Source organism: Argentina silus (genome assembly GCF_951799395.1).
Source record: "Argentina silus genome assembly, chromosome: 22".
Classification (NCBI taxonomy): domain Eukaryota; kingdom Metazoa; phylum Chordata; class Actinopteri; order Argentiniformes; family Argentinidae; genus Argentina; species Argentina silus.
The window spans coordinates 13,395,886-13,419,290 of NC_139676.1; the positions used below are offsets into that span (position 1 = coordinate 13,395,886).

Below are 23,405 nucleotides of genomic sequence, written 5' to 3' on the forward strand. Positions count from 1 at the left end.
TCTGTCTCTCTGTCCCACCCTCTCTCGCTCGCTCACACACGTACACACACACTCACACACACACACACACACACACACACACACTCACACACACACACTCACACACACACACACACACACACACACACACACACACACACACGTACACACACACACACACACACACACACACACACACACACCTTGTTTTAAAGGTGCAAATCAAATCAAATGGTTTGACATGCATGAGTGAATACATAGTGTGGTTGATGCATCAAAAACCTTCTGTTGTATTTTATATAATTGTTTATGGTTAAGCTTTGAATACGTACTTGATAAAACAAGTGTGGTTGCATGTGATCTTTGCCAGGTTTCATCCATCAAGACTCTGGACAGACAAAGACATGGGGAGTAGTTGCTCCAAATGTTGGAAAGAAGACGGGGGGAGAATGTCCTCCAACAGAAAGAGAGACAAAAGGTTCAAAGAAGAGTACAGTCTCTGTATGGAGAGAGAAGGGCAGGGCACTGAAGAGAGGAGAGAAGAGCAGGGCACTGAAGAGAGGAGAGAAGAGCAGGGCACTGAAGAGAGGAGAGAAGAGCAGGGCACTGAAGAGAGGAGAGAAGAGCAGGGCACTGATGAGAGGAGAGAAGAGCAGGGCACTGAAGAGAGGAGAGAAGAGCAGGGCACTGATGAGAGGAGAGAAGAGCAGGGCACTGAAGAGAGGAGAGAAGAGCAGGGCACTGATGAGAGGAGAGAAGAGCAGGGCACTGAAGAGAGGAGAGAAGAGGAAGACACTGATGAGAGGAGTGAGACCAGGTGAGACAGATTTTTTTTTTTTTACATTTTATCCATAGCAAGTACATTTGTCTAAATTAAGTGAATCGTCTATACATCAGCCATCATAAGAAAAAAATCTATGCTAGGACCAGGTGGCATTGGCAGTCATTGGCAGTTTTATTTTATTTTATTTTTTTTCTCTCTCAAATGCATGAATTCAAAGTTGCTCCTGTGTTGTAAGAGGCTGTAGATTGGAGGGGGGGAGGGGGGGGGGTGTCTCTGGAGTCTAGCTAATGTACAGTACCAATCAAAGGTTTGGACACACCTTCTCATTCAATGGTTTTTCTTTATTTTTATTACATTAATATTGAAGACATCAAAACTATGAAGGAACACATATGGAATTATGTAGTAAACAAAAAAAGTGTTAAACAAACCAGAATAGGTTTTATATTTTAGATTCTTCAAAGTAGCCACCTTTTGCTTTGATGACAGCTTTGCACACTCTTGGCAAGTTTGTGTCCAAACTTTTGACTGGTACTGTATGTGTACCATGGTAAACCATTGTTATGAGACCCCTGTCACTGGTGTCTAGCTAATACAGTATGTATACCTTGGTAAACTGTAGTTACAGTATGAGAACCCTACAGTATGAGAACAGTGTCTAGTCAATGTACAGTATGGGTTTATGAATACTCTGCTTGATTACTGCCACTAGCTGGAATGAGGAAATGCTTTCGCAGAAAACTGTACAGTAGGTGAGAGTTTAAAAGGTTAATGGCTGGGCGATGGTAGCACAACAGTACCACCACAGCAGTGTGGAATCAACTTGACAGTTGGAAGCAGGAAGCAGACAGTATTTTACAGTCCTTCATTCTTTGTTTTGAATGACTTGAAAGCAGTCCAAGTATTTGAGGGTTAGTTTGGGATTAAGGGGACAGTGAGAGCGGGCCAATCAGACACGCATGCTACTGTACATGCTACATGCTACTATACATGCTACATGCTAACCCTAACCCGAAATAAATTAAGTTCACGCCCCCTCATAGACCCCCTTGCCTCATTAGACAGATCACAGAACCGTTACGAAGATCTCTGCTGCGTTTAGGGCTGGTGAGGAGAAATGTAAATACGTTGTTGCGGAAAATGTGGAAAACAGTCCAAAGTAGTTGCCTTCAGAGCCCGGTATTTAACAGTATGAGAGTAGATAATGATATTTGAAAAACACCAATTGGTCCTCATTAAGGTATATATTTAAAAAACGTCTATCTCATCATCTTCTTTTAATTCATGAGCTGATCGATTTTGCCAAATATAGAGGATATCTTTTCAAACATCCTTCACAGCTCTTGGCCACCTAGTGGTGGCTTTTGGAAGCACTTCACACCTCTTCACAACTTGTGTCTGCCACAGCAGCGCCATTGAAGTACTGTACCTCTGCCCTTTAGCTGATGCTTTTATCCAAAGGGACTTACATTGCAGTGAGTGCATACATTTCAGTATATATGGTCCCAGCGGGAATCAAACCCACAACCTAAGCGTCGTTAGCGCCATGCTCTACCAACTGAGCCACAGAGGACCACGTGCCTCACCGTTGCGACAGCAGTATGAACCTTAGAAACTCTCATCTACTGCAATAATGATGTAGGTATGGGCCCTGGTGGACAGGGTGGTGATTTATCAGGGTTAGAGAGAGAGAAAGAGAGAGAGAGAGAGAGAGAGAGATGGCGCAAGAGAGAAAGGAAGAATTAATTCCTGTGTTTACCCAAACTCATTCAAAAGCCATAACTCATATGGCTTACACGCAAATGGACAAACTATTCGTGTTTCACTTTTGATTGTTATTTTTCTTGACAGACAGAATGTGAAGGATTCCATTGAGACAGAGAAGAGAGGTGAGGGAGATCTGCTAAGTTTTCCCTTGAAGTTTTTTCCTGTTTTCCGTAGTCCTACGTTTGCATGTATGTTGGGTTGTGTGTGTCTGTGTGTGTGTGTGTGTGTGCGTGTGCGTGTGCGTGTGTGTGTGTATGTAACATATCTGCCTATTATTCAACCCCAGATGCTAAGTTTGTGGACGATCACAGGGCTGATCTCATTCAGAGGGTTACTTCGGTGATGCCCATAGCAGATGTCCTGCTCCAGAGAGGTATGATCCATGGTGAGGTCTACTCTAACATCAGCGCTGCCCCGACCAGCCAGAAACAGATGAGGGAGTTGTTCGTGTCCTTAAACTCAGTCAAAGTCAAATCAGCCTTCTACAGGATCCTCCAGAAGAATAATCCATATTTGGTCCAAGACCTGGGTAAGCTCTCCCTTTCTCTGTCTCTCTGTCTCTCTCTCTCTCTCTCTCTCCCCTTCACTCTAGGATCCGCTCTAGGGGCCTATAAGCAATAATGAAGCTCAACACTTGTGATCTGCCCAACATTAATAAATAAGATGGGCCACAAATATACTGTGGGTAGCATGTTTGACGCCTCTAAGTTAAGTCTGTTTGAATTTAAGAGTCAACCTCCTCTGTTCCAGGTGGAGACGCCTGTGTAGATAAGGACAGTGATGGAATGACCAGAAGCAATGAACAAAGGACACATACATCTGAGCTGCAGCAATTTACAGAGAAACTTAAAGCCAGTCTGAGGGAGAAGTATAGATTAGTCTTTGAGGGGACTGAAAATAATCCAGATGATGAAACTCCCCTGAACAGCATCTACACGGAGCTCTACATCACACAGGGAGGAAGGGGAGGGGTCAATAATGAACATGAGGTTCGACAGATTGAATACCTATCCAGGGGAAAAACATTGTCTGACACTCAAATCAAGTGCAATGACATGTTCAAACCCTTACCTGGCCAAGAAAGAAAAGAACAAAGACGCATCAGGACTGTGCTGACGAAGGGCATCGCTGGGATTGGAAAAACAGTAGCTGTGCAGAAGGTCATCTTTGACTGGGCAGAAGGAAAAGCCTATCGGGATATAGATTTTATCTTTGTGCTGCCTTTCCGGGACCTGAACCTAATCAAAGAAGACCGGTACAGTCTGCATGGACTTCTGAACTACTTCCACTCTGAACTTAAAGAGATGAAAGATGCACAGAAATATGTTGAGCATAAAGTCATGTTCATCTTTGATGGTCTGGATGAAAGCAGACTTCCATTAGATTTCCATCACAACAAGAAAGTGAGTGATCTAACTGAAACATCATCAGTTGACATGCTACTGACAAACCTCATCAAAGGGGATCTGTTTCCCTCTGCTCAGATCTGGATAACCTCCAGGCCAGCGGCAGCCAATAAGATCCCTGGTAAGTGCATCATCAACTTGGTGACTGAAGTACGAGGGTTTAATGACCCACAGAAAGAGGAGTACTTCAGAAAAAGATTCAGTGATAAGTCCCTGGCCAACAGAGTCATCGAACACATTAAGAAAACAAGGACCCTCGACATCATGTGTCACATACCTGTCATGTGTTGGATCACTGCTAAGATTTTAGGGTGTATGCTGAGGGGAAATGACACTGGACAGATCCCTACAACTCTGACTGAGATGTACATACAACTCCTGCTCATTCAAACAAAGCTGTCAAATGAAAAGTACTTGCAACAACATGAGATGGATGCAGAGAAGATCTTGGAATCAAGTAAAGACTTCATTCTGAAGCTGGGAGAGTTGGCTTTTCAACAGCTGGAGAAGGGCAAAATCATATTCTATGAAAAAGACCTGACAAATTGTGGCATTGATGTCAGTGAAGCTGCATTGTTCTGTGGGTTGTGCACAGAAATCCTGAAACAAGAGTCTGTGTTACACACAAAGAAGGTGTACTGCTTTGTGCATTTTACCATTCAGGAGTTTTTTGCTGCTCTGTATGTATTTCACAGTTTTGCAAACAAGAGCATTAAGTCATCAAGCCTTAAATCTTTCCTGATGGAGGGATCAGAGGAATCTCTCAGAGCCATGCTGGACGAAGAGCCTGTAGAGCTTCCCTTGCATGAGCTGATGGAGATTGCGCTGTACAATTCCACCGGGAGAAAAGATGGAGAGATGGACATGTTTCTCCGCTTTCTTGTCGGCATCTCTTTGGAATCGTCACAACAGCTCCTACAAGGTCTACTGCCGCAGACAGAGAACGGTTCTGAGACTGTTAAGGAAATCAAGACAATACTGAAAGAGATGGATTTAATTGATGTCTCTCCTGAAAGGTGCCTCAATCTTTTCCTCTGCTTGACTGAAATGAAGGACAGCGTCCTACAAGAAGACGTTCAGAAGTACTTGTTAGAAAATCGAGCAGAAACAGAACTCTCACCTGCTCAGTGCTCTGCACTGGCCTACAGATTTCAGATGTCAGAGGAGGTGCTGGATGTGTTTGACCTGAAGAGATTCAAAACATCATCCAAGGGTTTTTTTAGACTTGTTCCAGCTGTGAAGAATTGCAGAAAGGCAATGTAAGTACTGATGTGTGATGAGAGGAGACCTTCCTTTCCTTCTACCATGGTGTTCAGTAGACCCAAATTAAGGCACTACCCATGAACCATGTGAAAATGGTTCTGTTATTTTACAGGGATAGATACCGTATGTTAGAGTAACGGGTTACAGGAAGTTCAGGGTACCTAACTAAACTGTGTCATTTTAATTCATTACCGTGCATTCATCTTGACATTTGGTGTTAGCACAATTGTAGCTCTGCAACATCAGTCAACATCAACAACAGAATGTAATAAGGATAATAGATTAAATCTAAACATCAACAGTAATAACATTAAATACAGTAAAAAAACAAAAAAACAAATAGTAAATAGTTGTATGTTGATGAATAAATAGTTGTAGAGCCGCTCCAACTGAGGCAGCCATATACAGCACCATCTTGGATTTTAGTGTGGATTTTAACACATACGTTTCTCTCTATTACACTTGTAAGGGTTCATATCGACATGTGTATGTAGCCCACAGAGACATGAGATTATTTTAAGTAGTCATACTGAGAGCAGTGGCTGCTGTTTCCAGCCACTTCCATTGGCATGGTTAAACACTAGCCCTGAGCCTAGCCAAAAAATGCACAAGAATGCAAATATGACCAAAGAAAGTGTCTGGCTGAGCCTAATACACTCCAAGTGGGTGGAAAATTAGGTCTAACCTGAACAACAACCTGAACTATCCCTTTCATCCCAAAATCCAGCATTATATGACTTAGATTTCATATTCTGAAAGGGGACACTTCAGTAACCCAGGACCTCCTAAATGGCAGTTGTGTATTGTTTGCTTTTACAGTGCAATCAAAGTCATAGTATTTAGGGCCCTCTCACCTCCAGGGGAGCAATCCTGCCGAGAGATTTTGAAGCTGGCTATACCATGTGGCCATTGGGTGAACTGCAGGGCACTGCCAAAAAGTTTCCCCTTTAAAACCCCTGTTAGCAGGGGCTGGTTAACTTGGTCCTCTTAGAAACTTAAGCTGTAACCCAGGTTCTCTGAAGGAGCACCAGCCCTGTTGTGTGCCTTTACTAAAGACCCTATTCAATCGCGCCTGGTAAAGGCCGGTGGTGCTTGCGAGGAGATAGCCCTTTCTCCCGTCCCAGTAAAGGATAGGATAAACCATGCAAGCGCGCCCATTTTATCCAGCGAACCACTCTTCACAAGCTCAGTGCGAGAGGGGCAATGGCAATCCCAAGCTATTGTACGCCTCAACAATGGCAACCACAATCCAATGGGAGAGGCGCTGTGCAGTGGCTGGTGCAAAAAGCAAGTTTCCCCATTGAAACCCATGTTAGCAGGTGCAGGTTAACCTGGTCTAAACCCATTGGCTACCTACTGTGAAAATGGAATATACCATAGAATTGGGAAACACATCATCACAACAGCATGAGCAATTACTAGTCACTCCCACGACCCCACACAACACGTCCATGGAGGACAGTCCTCTATGCCAGCCAATACAAAGCCATTTCTAACAGCATTTATTCAATTTCAACTCAATTGACCAAAAGAGCAAAACAAGTTGCATCATCTGTGAGAAAGTGCACATTACTTTCAGCAGCACCTGGAGTAAAATGAATCAAGCTGCCAAGTGATGACTTTAAGGCACAGCAAAAACATAAAACATACAAACCTTCAAAATGGCCATTAGCAATACATAAGCAGTATAAACCATGTAAGAGCAATCAAGACATCCTGGCAATATTCCTCTAAACAGTTCTATCAATGTCTTTTCTATAACATACTACAAGGAAAGTTTGTAGCCAAAGTACATACGTTATCTGTAGGATTGTAGACCTGCTGCCTTGCTCTGAAAACTAACTAGTAGTTAGACAGGGTGGAATCTATCCCAGCAAGCAACTGCTATGTTTTGTGTCAATGATTGGAAAAATAAATAAAAAGCAAAAGTGTCTTAGTCGGGATTAAGGTAATTATAACTTGGTGGTGATTTTAAACATAATTTAATGTAATGTTATTATTACCTTAATCCCAGGTGCAAATAATTTCTTTGTTCCTGCAGAATTTCTGGTGTTTGGCTTGATGAATGGATCTGTGGAAGTGTGGCTTCAGCTCTCCAATTACCAAATTCGCCCCTGAGAGAATTGCATCTCATACATAATCGGTTTCCGGATTCGGGAGAGAAGCTGCTCTCTGCTGGTCTGAAGAGTCCACACTGCAAACTGGATGCACTGAGGTCAGTTAAAGCCACTCTCTGTAATTCAATTTTTTTTCTTTACAAAATGTCAGCCCTGCCGCATTAAGCTCGAACGGGGTTGGAGAAATGTTACCATTCTCAAATTCATGGACAGAACTTTGGATGCAAGGACTGACAGTCTGTGACATGGGAGTTTTAAACATATTTTGAAGCTATGCCGCCTTATATTTTGAGGTATGATGGAGTCCGACAATTACTATTATAGTATCTGTGCACTGAAAAACCATAATTGTATAAGCTCGTATTCTGACAAATCATACTTCAAACATGTTGTTGACAAGTCTTCTCTTGTATGTGTTGCTATAGCATAAATAAAAAGCACACGTAAAAATATAATGTGTACTGCTTTCATTTCACCCCAAAAGTATATCCATATGAAATGTCAACAGCTTTTAGGTGCACCTATTTTTCCTGTGACCACTAACACCAGGAATCTTGAAACAAACGCCTTGTTCGATAGCTAAGGTGCATTACTGAACCATTAGTTTCAAATGTAAGTTAGAGGAAAAATAGGTGCACCTGAAAGCTGCTTTTTACCATATATATACCAAACGATGAAAAAGAATATTGACATTTTATATGGATATAGTTTTGGGGCCATTAGAAGATGGGTAAATTGTGGCCATGAAAAGATGCACATGGTCAGCAACAATACTCAAATAGGCTGTGGCATTGAAGAGATGATTGATTGGTATTAACGGGCCCAAAGTGTGCCAAGAAAACCTTCTCCACACCTATTACAGTGCTTGGTGAGTGTGTATATACAGTATGTCATACGTTTATATTTCCCAAAAAATGATGGATTGCAACACACATCTTACCTCCCGCTCATTATTATTTTATTTTTTTGATTATAGTATATAATAGTTTATAGTATAATAGTAAGTCTTATGATCTCTCTTTGCGTTGTGGGCGGGCAAGAAATCTGAGAAGTACTGTAGGTCCAACTACGCCAGTGTGATTATCAAATGATGAAGAGCGAGGGATTGAGACACGGTTAGACAGGTTCTTCTGATTTATGACACTTAACTATATACACTTAATATGAGGGTTGTAAAAAAAAAAAGCTTGACATTGTGGGGGACCTGACTTACAGATGTGTTATATTGTTTTCTTTCTCAACTGTCTATAATAAGATACTGTAGCCAGTCTGGAGTGAGTTTCTCGAAAAGCTGAAGTAGGTGATGTAGTACTTTATCTCTTTTGACGATCAAGGTCCACTCCTCTCCTTGAACAGCAGCATTTTCAGCACATTTTGTTAGTTGACGCACAGAATACAACTGTTATTCTCTCACAGCTTAAGTACTACCATAGCCCTTTAAGGACAACTTTTCTGTTCAAGTGAGTAAACTTGCAGTTCCTCAGGCACACACCACGTAAGCTATGCAAGGAGAGGTAACATGAGGGGGGGGGGATGCAGCTCAAAGGCTAAAATCGTCTCCAAAATGTATTCAAAGACAAGCTTTTGGGAGACACACAATGCAAGCTTTTCACTGATTTGCTTTTACAATTACCATGTCAGATGAGTAACTACTTCAAGAGAGAGAGGAATAGAGGGTGCAGTTCAAGAGGGGGGCAGAGACTTTGGAGAAATATGGAATTTCAATCCAATAAATAATAACAAAAGCTTGTTCTGCATTTAGTCTCGCTGGGGATGGACTCTCAGTAGAGAGACGTAAACATTTGGCCTCAGTACTCAAGCCGTTGATCTCCAACCTGAGAGAGCTGGAGCTAAGTGGAAACATACTGTGGGATTCATTAAAGGAGGTACTCTCTGACCTGGGGAAGCCTCACTGTAAACTGGAGAAACTGAGGTCAGTGTCAATGTCTCAATGTCTCACTTTTGTGTAAATGATCTGCATACTCGTATCAATTGCTATATTGGTCAGGGGACATGTTTGATATCTAAAATGGATGTAATCATTTGCATCAGGTTGAATCGAAATATACAAATCGACAAACTCTATGAAATGTTGGCCTCAGCTCTCAGCTCAAACTCACTACTAAGAGAACTTGACCTGAATCACAATAACCTACTGGATTCAGGAGTGATGCTGCTCTCTGCTGGATTGAAGAGGCCACTCTGTAAATTGAAGATATTGAGGTGATTGTTGTTTTTGTTCTCACTCACTTATTGTACTTAAGAAAATTATGCCTAATTTGTATTGACTGTCTTTCTTTCAAATCTCTTTTTAAGGCTATATCAGTGTAATCTCAGTGAACACTGTTGTAAGGAGTTGGCCTCGGCTCTGAGCTCAAACTCCTCACACATGAGAGAGTTGGACTTGAGTCACAATAACTTGAAGGATTCAGGAGTGAAGCAACTCTCCACAGGACTGGAGAATCCACACTGTAAATTGAAGAAACTAAGGTCAGTATTAACAAACATAATCACTCACTAAGTGGTTAAAGAAAGATGTGCCAAATGAGTTCATCCCATGACTTCTCTCTGCAGACTGTCATTCTGTAGAGTCACAGAGGAAGGCTGTGCTTCTCTGGCTTCAGCTCTGAGGTCAAACCCCTCCCACCTGAGAGAGCTGGACCTGAGCTTCAATCACCCAGGAGACATAGGGATGAGGCTCCTCTCTGCTGTACGAGATGATCCACGCTGTACACTGGAGACACTCAAGTAAGTATGAAGAGATAATGCATTAGTTGGAAGCAGAACATTTTCAGGTTGCCTTGTCTTGAGTGCTGCTAACTTCACAATCTCATTCAGCGTCTCTCCCTTACTGTCTGTTCCTCTGCCTTACCGTCTGTTCCTCTGCCTTACCGTCTGTTCCTCTGCCTTACCGTCTGTTCCTCTGCCTTACCGTCTGTTCCTCCACAGTATGGACCATAATGAAGAGTGCTGGGTGAAATTGGAGCTACTGAAGAAGTGTAAGAATGGAATGTGCTTTTTATCTGACATGTCAAAGGCATTGCTTCTCAGGAAAATAATAGTATACACAAAAATATAACTTTCACATTTTATTCTTACAAGCCCTAAGTAGTTCTTTCAACAGACCCTAACAGGACTTACCCAGGTTGACATGTTTTCCCTTTAGTCACACTCACAATAGTATTTGTCACTCCCACCCAGGTATCAGAAAACATAGAGAACCGGAAAGTATGAAAACACCCTCACGATGACAAGTCAATCAACAATTCAGTCAACATTTCATTTGGATTGACGGGTTGACTTATACAAACTCATAATGGTGATATAGCACACACACACACAAACACACCAAGCTCAGATGTTTCTCTCATCGAACTTCTCTTGTTTACAGTTGCCTGTGATCTCACTCTGGACTCAAACACAGCACACAGAAACCTCATTCTGTCTGAGGGGAACAGGAGTGTGATGTGGACAAGGGAAAAGCAGCTGTATCCTGATCACCTGGAGAGATTTGAGGACGGTACACAGGTGCTGTGTAGAGAGGGTCTAACTGGGCGCCATTACTGGGAGGTAGAGTACAATGGGGACGTTCAAATCGGAGTCACATACAAAGGAATCAGCAGGAGGGGAAGCATGAGTGGTGAATTTACAATTGGAATGAATTGGAACTCCTGGTCTATGGAGCCTACTTATTACCCTTGTGTATATCATGATAATCTAAGAATTGAACTCACCAGCAGCCTCTCCGACGCAGAGAGGAGGACATTTCTACATGTAGGAGTGTATCTGGACAAGCCGGCTGGTATTCTGTCCTTCTTCAGGGTATGCTCTGACACAATGATTCACCTGTACACATTCCACACCACATTCACTGAGGCCCTCTACCCAGCTTTTCATTTAGAAAGTCTTATGACCTGTTCATTGTCCCTTTGCGCGATAGAGTAGCTCTGTGTGTCCTTCAGTAACACCTGAGTCTCCATGGAAACACAGTAACACTCCTGTTCAAACACAACACAACTGTGTGACATGATGTCATGATGATGTATTGTTCACATGTGATCATGCCAACAGACATGGACATTTTTGGAGGGAAATGTTAATGTCATCACACAGTTATGAAGATGAATGCTTTATTCCTTCGACTGTATATTCTTTTTCTGTTAAGAGTGCTGTACCGTGAAAGGCTATAGTGAAAGATTTTATTGTTGTTACATCTTCGATTGATCAAATGTGTTTTGTGTAAATATAGTTAAATGTTTGTTTTGCATCATTCAGACACACAACACTCTCTCTCTGATGATGTCAGAGTTTATCTGAAGAGAAATAACGTTTTCTGTTTTTGTTTTAGACTTCCATTGTGTTTTATCAGATGATTTAAACCAACACTGGTTATTAAGAGATTAAGGATTCTATTTATTTGACTGTACAATTATTGTCTGTTAAGTTAAGAGTGCTGTACTGTAAATAGGCTTTCACTGTGAATAGGAGATTTTATTGTTATTTCTATTGTTGAGGTAGATCAAATGTATGGTTTAAATATTTGTTTGTTAGATCTGCTAATTCAATACCAACAATTTTGAATCTGACTTTGGTGAAATGTTTGGGTATAAAGTAAATTGGACAAAAAACAGAAATTATGCCCATTTCTACATTCAATCATGATCCTTTATAAGTACAGTTTAGATGGAGATGGTCTTTATATTGGATGAAGTATGAAGGAATTTACATTCCTGATAGTATTTAAGATTCTTATAATTATCAGCCTGTTATTGATAAAGTGTCTACCGATATGAAAATAATGGGTATATCAGTGCTTTCTATTTTTGGTTCTATATGTTTGGATTTTCAAGCTTCAGGCCATTAATTGTTTCCCCAAATTTTGTAGGATCACCAGCAGAATCCGAGATAGCACTTAGGAAGTAGCTTGATTTAGCTTTCTTAACTTGATGAGGTACATCTATTTCTCAGTTGTCTGAAAATCAGCCAATCAGCTACTGAGTCTGTTGTCTAGCTTTGGCCCAGGCCTGGTTTCTCAACAAAAGGAGATCTGAGAGTTCTGTGGAACACCAAGGATTAGATCTATTTTTAATTCTAAGGTATTTAAAGGAAATAGTGGAGGGCAGTTCAGTGACTCTCACCTGCAGTAGTGATGCCAACCCACCAGCGGACAAATACACCTGGTACAAGAAAAGCGACAATCCGGAACACCTCTCTCCAATTGGATCGGGGCAGAGTTACATCATCACTAATGTTACATCGAAGGACAGCGGACAGTACTTGTGCAAAGTTGAGAATAGACATGGAGGACTTGAGTTCATAACATCAACCAACTGTACTGTAATGTATAATTTACATGAAGAGGAGAGTTCATTACTGTAATGTACAGTTTACATTACATAAAATACAGTCATGTCTTTAGATGTACACAACAACTATGATATCATCTCTCCCAAATAGCAAAGATATGAGTAATTCAGCCGAGGGATGGAGGTGGAGAAATGTAATCACTCTCAATGTCATAGACAAAGCTATGGATGCAAGGACTGACCATCCATGAGACGAAAACGAATAGTTTTTACCATGTTTTGAAGCGATACGGTGTTTGTTTACAATTGTATTGTTTACAAACAGTGGCGTGAAACAATCTTATCTTCTGATGGGGTAAAACAGTTGATCTAATCTCATGAGTTATTTAGAAGTTGTATTCTTCAAGAAACAATGGCTATGTATAATTAATTTAAAAGTCCAAAAATGTATGTACCAATTACAGGTTGCCCATTTAAATATTGTTATTACCTACAAGTTATATATTAATAACACTTTGGAGTGTTTGAGTATAGTCCCGTGGCTTGCATGGCCTAAATTGAAGGTTTGATTCCCACAGGAACCATAGTATACAAATATATGTTTGCACTAAGTGCACTATACAATAAGTGGCTTTGGACAAAAGTGTCTGCTAAATTGCATATATAATAATAATGATAATGATTATTATTATTATTAGTAGTAGTAGTAGTAGTAGTAGTAGTAGCAGTAGTAGTATATTAAGAACCATTTGGTACCATGTAAATCATCTTTACATGAGCCTGTGGATCTGGGACAACAGAACTCACTCTGTCAGTCTCCCCAGGAGAAACACAGAGGACACAAACATTGGAGCTGATAGTCAGTTGGTTCCCTGTGGTAAACTGCCACACATGGCGCACCCTGATGACACGTACACCACTCTGAACAGGAAGACCACGTCTCCTGATTATGACACGTTGGAGGTAAGTCTTTCCCATATTAAAGACACTCAAAATCATCTTCTTTTCCAGTTGCAAATAGCCATGTGCTACAGAAAGAGCAGATAATCATCACCAATAATATTGTCTTTTGTTTGTGTGTGTGTGTGTGTGTGTGTGTGTGTGTGTGTGTGTGTGTGTGTGTGTGTCTCTCTCTCTCTCTTAGAATGTGAGGGACTACCCCAGTGATACATGCCACCAGGGAGACGCAGAATATGAAAACATCCTGGGGGTATTCCAGGAAAAGAGCTGAGAAAATTCAGACTTCTCTAAAGATATCTGGCTTCAGCTAACCTAAAGCTGGAAGTCAGGGTAATGTAGTTCCAGAGAGGCTGATTCTGAGTCCAGTGATGCCACTAAATCACAGCTGAATTAAGTTAACTCGTTAATACTGTACGATGTGCTGAAAGGTTGGAGAGATGAACACCGATATCTCCAATGAAGTAATGCAGGAAGCTGCAACAAAGAGCCATGTCTGATTCAGTAACGCTTTAGATCTGATGAAATATGTTAAAACATTCAAATATAATGTCTGATTAATAGACTATGCACATGTGGTCTAGTAATTGGCGAAGGTATGGTCATTTGAAGATAATGAAAAAGGTTTCACTGTATCATATAAACAAACATTCCTACAATCTCAACTATTTGATCATTTGTATCCACATGTGCTTCTAATTTTGTTTGCGCTTAGATATCAGAATGTTGATTGATGTGGATCGTGCAGAAAATCCTTGCAGAAGGGAGGGAATCTGATTTGATTGGTCGACAGCATGTGAATTTAGAACCTGCAAGTTAGCTCTGAAGGATTAGTTACCATAGTTTCTGATCCAGCTTTTCCTTGGAACAGAACATTCAGAGTTGATTCCAGATCTGACTGAAGTTAGCTTGCTTCCTCATTAATCCCGCTTTTTGGAATACCCCCAAAAGGATAGAATTACCACAATAGAGTCTGATACTGTATATATAAAACATGCTTTTTATTATCTCTCCTCGTCATGTTCATCATCATCATCATCATCATCATCATCATCATCATCATCCTCATCCTCATCCTCATCATCATCATCATCATCATCATCAATATCTTAATCCAGTGTTGCAACAATGTGCTAGTGTACAGACCAAGTGCTTTTTAAACCAACAGATTGACATTGTGGCATCTGTCAATCAATCTGAAATATACAACTGATCCAAGCAGTGTCTGGTCTTGTGATGTTTGCTGTTCAATGGGTCTGGTCACACTGGTCCATTGATCCCTAGAAGACAAACAGCACAAACGGGATGTCACCTATGAGGTGTGTGTGTGTGTGTGTGTTTGTGTGTGTGTGTGTGTGTGTGTGTGTGTGTGTGTGTGTGTGTGTGTGTGTGTGTGTAAATAGAGAGGTCACGGGCAGCTCACCTGCGGTTAAGCTTTTCTTTTTTTAAATATCTTTTTAGGGCCTTTCTGCTTTATTGGGATAGAGACAGTAGAGATTGACAGGAAGGATGGGAGAGAGAGGAGGGATGACATGCAAGATAGGTCAAGGGTCGGAATCGAACCGGGAACCTTGCGATTACGTGGTAAGGTGCCACTAAGGGTCAAGCTTTTCTTGTGTATACTCATCATGTATACTCAAACTCGTGTTCTGCGTCCATTGATAAGTGTTGGAAATGCGTTGTTGTGATGTTTTATAACATTTTATAACATGTTGTGGTGTTTTATAACATTGTTACAGCGTTAGTCAACTGGTTGAAGTCTGCCTTGCCGTTGCTAACTTGTTGTTATCGTACAGTATGTATGTGCACAGATAAAACTTGTAGCGACTTTCGACTTTCTCTCTCTATTGGGTTGAGGTGTCCATAGGTATGTCTAGTCTGATTCACATACAGTATAATTATCATTGCATTGTATTATTGTGTATGTACGATATACTGTATGCAGTATTGTTTTCCTCTCTTTCCTGAAAAACACAAATCATTAAAACCTTCATTGTAACCTGTGTGTGTGTGTGTGTGTGTGTGTTATGGTGACAAAGTTTGGGACTTCACATCTGCCCTGTTCTGATCGGGCAGCTCTGTAGGCAGTTCAACTCTAGCAACCAGTATACTTTTGTTTATCTCAACAGGTGAGGGCTGTCATAAGCCAACCGTTTTTACAGTGCATGTTTCTGTGTGTTTCTGTCTGTGTGTGTGTGTGTGTGTGTGTGTGTGTGTGTGTGTGTGTGTGTGTGTGCACGACTATGCAGCATGGATGAAGAGTATACTCACAAGAGATTGGTCCAATAGTAAGTGACTCTTGAGGGACAGAGGTGGAGACGGAACGGGATAGTCTTCTAGAACAGCTCTGAGGAGAGACCAGAGACCAGAGGGTGTCAGAGACCAGAAACCAGAGGGTGTCAGAGACCAGAGACCAGAGACCAGAGACCAGAGGGTGTCAGAGACCAGAGACCAGAGGGTGTCAGAGACCAGAGACCAGAGACCAGAGGGTATCAGAGACCAGAGACCAGAGGGTGTCAGAGACCAGAAACCAGAGGGTGTCAGAGACCAGAGACCAGAGACCAGAGACCAGAGGGTGTCAGAGACCAGAGACCAGAGGGTGTCAGAGACCAGAGACCAGAGACCAGAGGGTGTCAGAGACCAGAGACCAGAGGGTGTCAGAGACCAGAGACCAGAGAGAGTCAGATAAACTAAAAAGAGACCAGACAGAGTCAGAGAGACCAGAGATTAATAGAGAAAGTCAGAGAGCAGAGTGAGTCAGAGAGACCAGAGTTGGAGAGAGCAGAGAGAGTCAGAGAGACCAGAGAGAGTCAGAGACACTGGGGAGGTGGAGTACAGGACTCACTGGAGAGCAGGAGGAGCTCCTCTGGTCACACAGGCTCAGGCTGCAGTGCAGGAACATGTCCTGGTAGTCCCCCTGGAACAGGAACAGCAGAGCAGAGAAACGTGCCTGGAGGGACAAACCACTCTCATCCACCCTCACCTGGCTACCGTCACTAGGACACCTAGGCGAGGGGTTGCAGGGAGAAAAAAGTTAAGAGATTCAAATATACCTGGATATATTTGTGTCTGAAAAACTGTCACTTTCATTGCAAGTCAATATTCCTTTCTCATAAAATTATTCTGGGATTTACATTTTTGTTTAAAAATTTAATTTTATTAACGCTTTAATGGCGCGTTTCCACTGGAGTGAAAATCCAGAGAGAAATGTGACTGTTCTCTTTTAATGTGACTGTTCACAATGTTTGTTCAGTGGTTTATTAGAAAACCTTTCTACTTTATCTCATGACCCCAAGACCTTTCCTTTCTGTGAATTCCATTCCGTAACATTACCTAAGTCACTGACCTGTTCTGAATCAAGGAGTACCGCATGAGGTCATCAGGGTTGGGGGAGTGAGTGGCGTAGCAGTCCTCCAGAATGACCACAAAGCGATCTGTCTCTGTCTCCTCTGCAGACACGCCCACATGCAGGGCGGTGCCCACTGGCAGGGTGACTGTGCCCGCTGGGAAAGGTTGTGTGTAGTCTGCGTTGCGGTACAGAGACATGGAGGTTCTAGCCCTGGCGCCAAAGCCAATGACTCCAACCTCTCTCTTCCTGCCAGGGGTCAAGCAAAGAAAAAGCCTGAGGCATATCCACTCATACATTTAATTATATTCTGTAAACTCCAATAATCTTATACATTTCCATCAGCAATGCAATTTTCTTTTTAAATAGGCACTGATTTAATGATTAAGTGACAGTGAGTTAACTCACGATAGCGAAGGTCGGATGGCCACGTTAAGGCTGGTCTTGGCATCAAGCGGAAACACACAGGAGAAAGGGAAGCTGACTGGCTCTGAGAAGGAGACATTTCTTAAAGGGAAGGGGTAAACAAATAAACTGTTGGAATAAATCACGTGGGTACGGTTTGTCTGGAGGGATGAAAAAGAGAAAAAAGAAAAGAAAAGAAAGCTGATTATAATCTTAAGATCGTATAAATGAGTTATTAAACAACCTTTGAAGGCAGTTTGTTTTAACTCACTAACTGCCAAACAAATCCGGAACACTCACCACCTAGAGTGCCAAGTGTTTTATTTGATATGTACCTAGCAACAATACTTTGATTGCCTACAAAATGAAGCATCATAATATATGAATTTTTCGGCACAAAATGAGTTAAACCGGTAGGCCAACACCCCCAAAAAACTCTTGTAGATAAAGGCTATGTGAAGTCTTGTGGCTCTACTGAGGGTTTCTGCAGATGGAGGTGTTTTCTCCTCGCACCTCCAGTGTGTTTCCACAGCTGCCCTCCCTGCGATCCACCTGGTACCACACTGAGCCATCACGTTCTTCGTGGGCGGAGCAGCTGCGATCCACCAGGTGAGCAGAGGAGGCGTTCAGACCCCCGGCCTCCAGCTGAGCCTTGTGGATACCGATCTGTAAGAGGCTCCGCCCACACACCAGCTCTGGGTCTGGGAAGAATGGCTTCTCTGGAAGAGGAAAGAGGTTGAAGGAGAGAGTGAGAGAAGGAATGAAGGGTTCGGGGAAAATGTAGATGTTAGTTTTGATATTTCAATCACAAAATCTCTCTCTGTTTTGAGTGTTCATATCAATATTGGTAAAGCATGACCCCACCCCCATCCCCATCACATCCCTACAAATACTGCTCCTGATCAAATGTCTACACCTCCCATTCCAAATGCTAACACTGGGAGAACTAGTGCCTGAGAGATGAATACGACAGAAGCTTACTTACCTGAGCAGACAACACTAGCATCTTCATGATGACCACAGTTGTGGGTCCCAAACCCACGGTGGCTGCACTCTGTGAGGGACGTCTCACTGCCTGAACATCCAACATCGTCCATCCAGATCTGTCCGCTGCCCTGTCCAAAGGCAGCAGTATGCGGTGCAGACAGAGCTCTTCCACAGCCAAGCTGTCTACACACCACCTCCGCGTCAGCCAAGTCCCAGCCATCGTCACACACCGTTCCCCACTGGCGATTGTGAAAGATCTCCAGTCTTCCAGAGCAGTAGTTATTGCCATTGACCAGTCTGATCTTGTTGTCGACTGATGGAACAACCACAAGTAATGTTTCAACCAACGGTGATGGTCTATTTATGGTTGCTCATGAGAAATTCTGAATAACAGACTGGAAGTGAGGAGGAGACTCTTACCTGAGCAGACAACGCCAGCATCTTCAATATGACCACAGTTGTGGGTTCCAAACCCTTGATGGGTGCACTGTGTGAGGGACGTCTCACTGCCTGTACAGCTGACATTATCCATCCAGATCTGCCCGCTGCCCTGTCCAAAATGGGCTTGGATTGGTGCAGACAAGGCTATACCGCAGCCCAGCTGTCTACACACCACATGGGCGTCATTCATGTCCCATGAATCATCACACACTGTCCCCCATTGGTTGTTGTGGAAGACTTCCACTCTCCCAGAACAGTAGTTATTGCCATTGACCAACCTGACCTGATTGTCAACTGATAAAACAACACATGCATTGAATCAATGAAACAAATAAGTGTTAATACAAAGGAACCTTGATTTAAACCTTTTGATACCAAAACCACTGACTTCCATTAGTTTTTGGTTGAAAAAACTCAAATGTTAGTGAGAACACACCTACCTGAGCAGACAACACCGGCATCTTCAAAATGACCACAGTTGTGGATTCCAAACCCATGATGTCGACACTGTGTAAGCGCAGACTCTCCACCCGAACATCCAACATCATCCATCCAGATCTGCCCGCTGCCCTGTCCAAAGTGGGCACTGCCATGCGCTGACTGGGCATTACCACACCCCAGCTGTCTACAGACCACCTGGGCATCATTTATGTCCCATCCATCGTCACACACTGTGCCCCACTGGCCGTTGTGAAAGACTTCTACTCTCCCAGAGCAGTAGTTACTGCCATTGGCCAGTCTGACCTGGGCACCAGCTAATAATCCAAAAATATAAATTGATGATCATTAAAAGAAATAGGCATTTCTATTATTCTGCGTAAATTATCAACTTCAAACCAAGGTGTTTTTTGAGTTCTCACCGTGCCTGTCACACCTCCAATTGACCTTGTCCTCGCTCACACAGGTCTCACCATCTCTGCATGTACCACACACCATTGTGTTGACATCTACCGGAGCACGAGCAAGGCATTAAAGGTGAGAATTGCATTTAATAACATTTAACATTATTATTTTGCCTCACAGTGTAATAATAAAACATTGACACATACCGCCTTACCTGCACAATACGCCAACCGACAAAGCGTCGGGCTTACAAACTTGTAGACAAAGTGGTTTCCTGGGCAGGCTTTGACGTGGATCGGATTCGATTCGAACTGACAGCATCCACGCTCCCAGCTCCCGCACACTCGCCGCCTCACTATCCCATCCGAAGGCACTGGATGGGGTGTTCTCAACCACAGAGGAGCGTCTGTACCGCACATATGAGTGGCAATGCATCTCTCTGGCATTTGCACGCTGGCATTGCCGATGAAGAGGCGATACCAGCCCTGCCAGTCACCGCGGCTGTCGCACGCAGGAGTGCTGTGGTCTGCTCTAAAGTCGGTGGCGCGCCAGGCGTCATTCAGCGCGGTGTAGTGTCGGCAGGGGTCAAGGCAGTGCAGGGTGCCGTTGACACTGAGGCAGTCTTGGCCAGCAGGACATTGAGTGTTCCCACAGCCGAACTGCACAGAACGGGGGTCAGAGTTTGGGCTGTTTGAGCGCTGAGTGTTGCCCTCTTGGGGTACCAAGCAGTTGAAGGATCCAGGCGTGTTTTCGCAGACCTGAGGGGGGGCACAGGGCTGATCGGGGAGGGAACACTCGTCAACATCCACGCAGCCCACCGCCGAGGACCAGCGGTAATCTTGGCGACAGCAGGAACCGCGTTCGCAGGCTGACCGGTTGTAGCATGATAGACCATCGCCAGAGAAACCATCTATACAGGTGCAGGTGACCGATGGGGATGAGGAAGGTACACTTTCTACCTCATTGTCCAGAGGAGAGGCAAGACAGGTGGCATGTTGGTGACAAGCCTCACAACTGGTAACAACAGAACCTGTGGAGCCAACAACTAACGTAAATTATTCTTGAAGCAAAACAACCGAGAATATGCAGCAGCAGGATAATTGCAACCAGATCAGTGTTTCTCAAATAATGTTCCTGACCACAATGTAGTTGAGCTGCCACCAAAAAGAAATTGCACATGTGCCTTGAGAACAAACCATTTTCTTGCAATACTTTTACACTACCTTGCAAATAGTATTCTACACCCTGAATTCCAGGGCTTGCTCTCTACGAATTAAAAAAAATAAGTAAAAGATCTAGTACACCTTAGACATTGGAGAACTGTGAATTGAATTATCGCAATTATATTATTATTATTTCACTAAAAAGTAAAATAGTTTCAGAACAAATGGGGCACTATAAACATACTGACTAAGCAAACTATGGCTACTACAGTATTTACCTAAGTAAGCCAAATATATACTTAAAAACAGTCTGGGTGAATCAAATACAAGCTAAGTGACAATGCATGCTTGCCATCCAACCCCACCTGAGCTATCTGCTGAGATGGCAGGTAACAGCGTTAGCAGTAGGAGGCCTGATGTCATCAACATGTGCCACATATTTCTGTACCAGCAGATTGTGATGAATGAATTATGTGTGAAACCTGTCAATAAAAAAAAAACACAAAACATTAAATGTATGGTAATTGAGCCCCTCATGAAAGACATAAACTCATACGTATATGTGTGGTCAGCATGCCATAGAAGCTGTAGTTAACATTGACAATTTAATACAACAATCATTATTATCAATAGCCATGTTATATGGTAGCAAACGTACCTGTGTTATATGGTGAAGGGAACTATCAAGCTCTGCGTTTCTCTGACATTATGTACCTTTCCTTTTGAATGGGAGTGTTCAAAAATGTGCCATGTGACATCACAACCGTAGTTTCTTGGAAATAATAACTTCGAGTTGACTGACAACTGTAAAGTAACTTGACCTGGATATTTGATCCAACCAGTAAGCAGAACAAACACGCTACTATGCTATGGCTTTTTATTACTATTGTGTTATTGTAAGTTACATGAAGGTCATCGAGTGTTTCAGGGGAAAGGAATTATGATTGTTGTTTCTGCTATTAAGTTGTTCAGTTGTTTACTTTCTCTATATTTACATTACATTTACATTTATGGCATTTAGCAGACGCCTTTATCCAAAGCGACTTACAACAAATACATTTGTTTAAGTAAGTGAATCATCTATCCATCAGTCATCATAAGAAAAAGTAATCTATGCTAGGACCAGGGGCTATTGGCAGTCACAATGCTAGAAGAAGGAATAATAACTTTAAATATTATAATTATTATTTATTTATAGTAGAGAAACTTGTACAGGGGGTAGTGGGGATGAAGAGGTGTTTAGGAGGGGCAGTTAAGATATAGCCTGAAGATAAAGCGCCATCCAATGAATTTGGAGGCATTTGCTGGTACAAGATGTTTCTGTGCAGTTCAGAATACATTCTGCTGCTGCCGTCAGCAGTTACATCATCAATTAAGACAAGTTAGCCAGTTTTAGTGGCAGCTATACATGCCCAAACCAGAACGCCCCCTCCAACATGTTTCACAGATGAGGTGGTATGCTGTAAATCTTGGGCAGCTCCTTTTTTCTCCAAACTTTCCTCTTTCATTCACTCTGGGCCATGAAAATATTTATCTTATCTTATCTAAGGCTTTTTAGGTACATTCTAGCAAACTGTCTTAGCCTCACACAGCCTACGTCATTTATTGTTTTATTGTTCTATTTTGTTTTTGCTATTTTTGTTAATATTTTGCTATTTTGTAAAATTTGTGTTCATATTTTGCTTACATATTGTTTATGTCCCATGCACCAACCTCACCAAGTCAATTTCCTGTATGTGCAAATATACTTGGCCAAATAAAAGAATTCTGATTCTGATTCTGATTCTGATTTATTGTCACCATGAAATCATAAAATTCACACAGAACATGAATGTAGCAATGCCCAAGAAATATCCCATAGAGAAACCACAATGCTACAAATAAATTCATTGTGAAAACATGTGCAGCATACCTATTGGAAAAACTGTTTTAAACTTATTGTGGTAATTCTATGCTCATATTGTGTTTTTGGCTGCAAGCCACAGGTCATTTATCTCCAGTTTGGCAATGGCAAGAAAATAAAGGGGTTTGGGGTAAAGGGATGTCTATGATAGTGTGGTCTGTAATCCAATAACACCAATGTTTATTACTAGCATTAATTTACCCCCAATTTACTGGAAATAAAAATCAAAAACGGAACAATCAGGTGGGGAAGTGTGATGAGGGGAAGCACACGCTGGAATTGTTTTGGGAATCGAATGTTGGTTGTTCTCGAGGCTTACTCCAAACTCTGAGTCCCTGTGGAATTGAAAGAGAAACAAACAGACTCAGTTGCCAAAGTTATTATCACTGACATCATAAACATGATTGACAGCTCCACATCTAGTGAAATGCTCACAGGTAATTGGTCCGATGGTGAGGGGCTTGAGGGGGACAGATTTGGACACAGAGCGGGATTTCCTTCTGTTACACGCCTGAGAAGAGAGAGCAGAAATTGACAAATAAAGATGAGATGTCACACAATTATTATTATAAAAAATTATGAAGTAAATTTGATAATGTACAGATAAAGAACCAGTATTGTTTTAAGTTCCATTCCAGCAGGTGGCATAGTTAGCGATTTGCTATTTCGGGGATCAATAAAGTACCTATCAATCTCTAAAAGTATAAAAGACCAGAAAGACCATAGTTGGAGAGAGCA

At 42.2% G+C, this 23,405-nt stretch overlaps 2 protein-coding genes across 6 annotated transcripts in view; one reads left to right on the forward strand and one right to left on the reverse strand.

Annotated features, from left to right (window-relative positions):
• Window positions 1-12,572, forward strand: part of LOC310821741 (NACHT, LRR and PYD domains-containing protein 3-like) — a 13,230-nt gene extending 658 nt beyond the window's left edge. Inside the window, exons 2-12 of one of the 5 annotated variants that reach the window (XM_083693922.1) lie at window positions 350-796; window positions 2,615-2,652; window positions 2,817-3,059; window positions 3,281-5,195; window positions 7,241-7,414; window positions 9,079-9,249; window positions 9,369-9,539; window positions 9,633-9,806; window positions 9,891-10,064; window positions 10,266-10,315; window positions 10,708-12,572. In XM_083693922.1, coding sequence (XP_083550048.1) covers window positions 384-796; window positions 2,615-2,652; window positions 2,817-3,059; window positions 3,281-5,195; window positions 7,241-7,414; window positions 9,079-9,249; window positions 9,369-9,539; window positions 9,633-9,806; window positions 9,891-10,064; window positions 10,266-10,315; window positions 10,708-11,261 — 4,077 coding nt within the window. In that variant the 5' untranslated portion in view covers window positions 350-383 and the 3' untranslated portion in view covers window positions 11,262-12,572. Of the gene's footprint in view, window positions 1-349; window positions 797-2,614; window positions 2,653-2,816; window positions 3,060-3,280; window positions 5,196-7,240; window positions 7,415-9,078; window positions 9,250-9,368; window positions 9,540-9,632; window positions 9,807-9,890; window positions 10,065-10,265; window positions 10,316-10,517 lie in introns of all 5 variants that reach the window. The other 4 variants (XM_083693925.1, XM_083693926.1, XM_083693924.1 and 1 more) reach the window with 4 other exon arrangements.
• Window positions 12,573-14,339: 1,767 nt separating this feature from the next.
• On the reverse strand, window positions 14,340-21,202 carry LOC310821563 (uncharacterized protein; the record flags this gene model as incomplete). Its single annotated transcript, XM_083693648.1, has 12 exons — window positions 14,340-14,859; window positions 15,851-15,926; window positions 16,425-16,584; window positions 16,926-17,174; window positions 17,334-17,432; window positions 17,806-18,049; window positions 18,316-18,630; window positions 18,732-19,052; window positions 19,199-19,513; window positions 19,619-19,705; window positions 19,816-20,511; window positions 21,130-21,202. The coding sequence occupies 12 exons, from the start codon at window positions 21,200-21,202 to the stop codon at window positions 14,840-14,842; spliced, it is 2,655 nt and encodes an 884-aa protein (XP_083549774.1). The 3' UTR covers window positions 14,340-14,839.
• Between the last annotated feature and the right edge of the window lie 2,203 nt (window positions 21,203-23,405).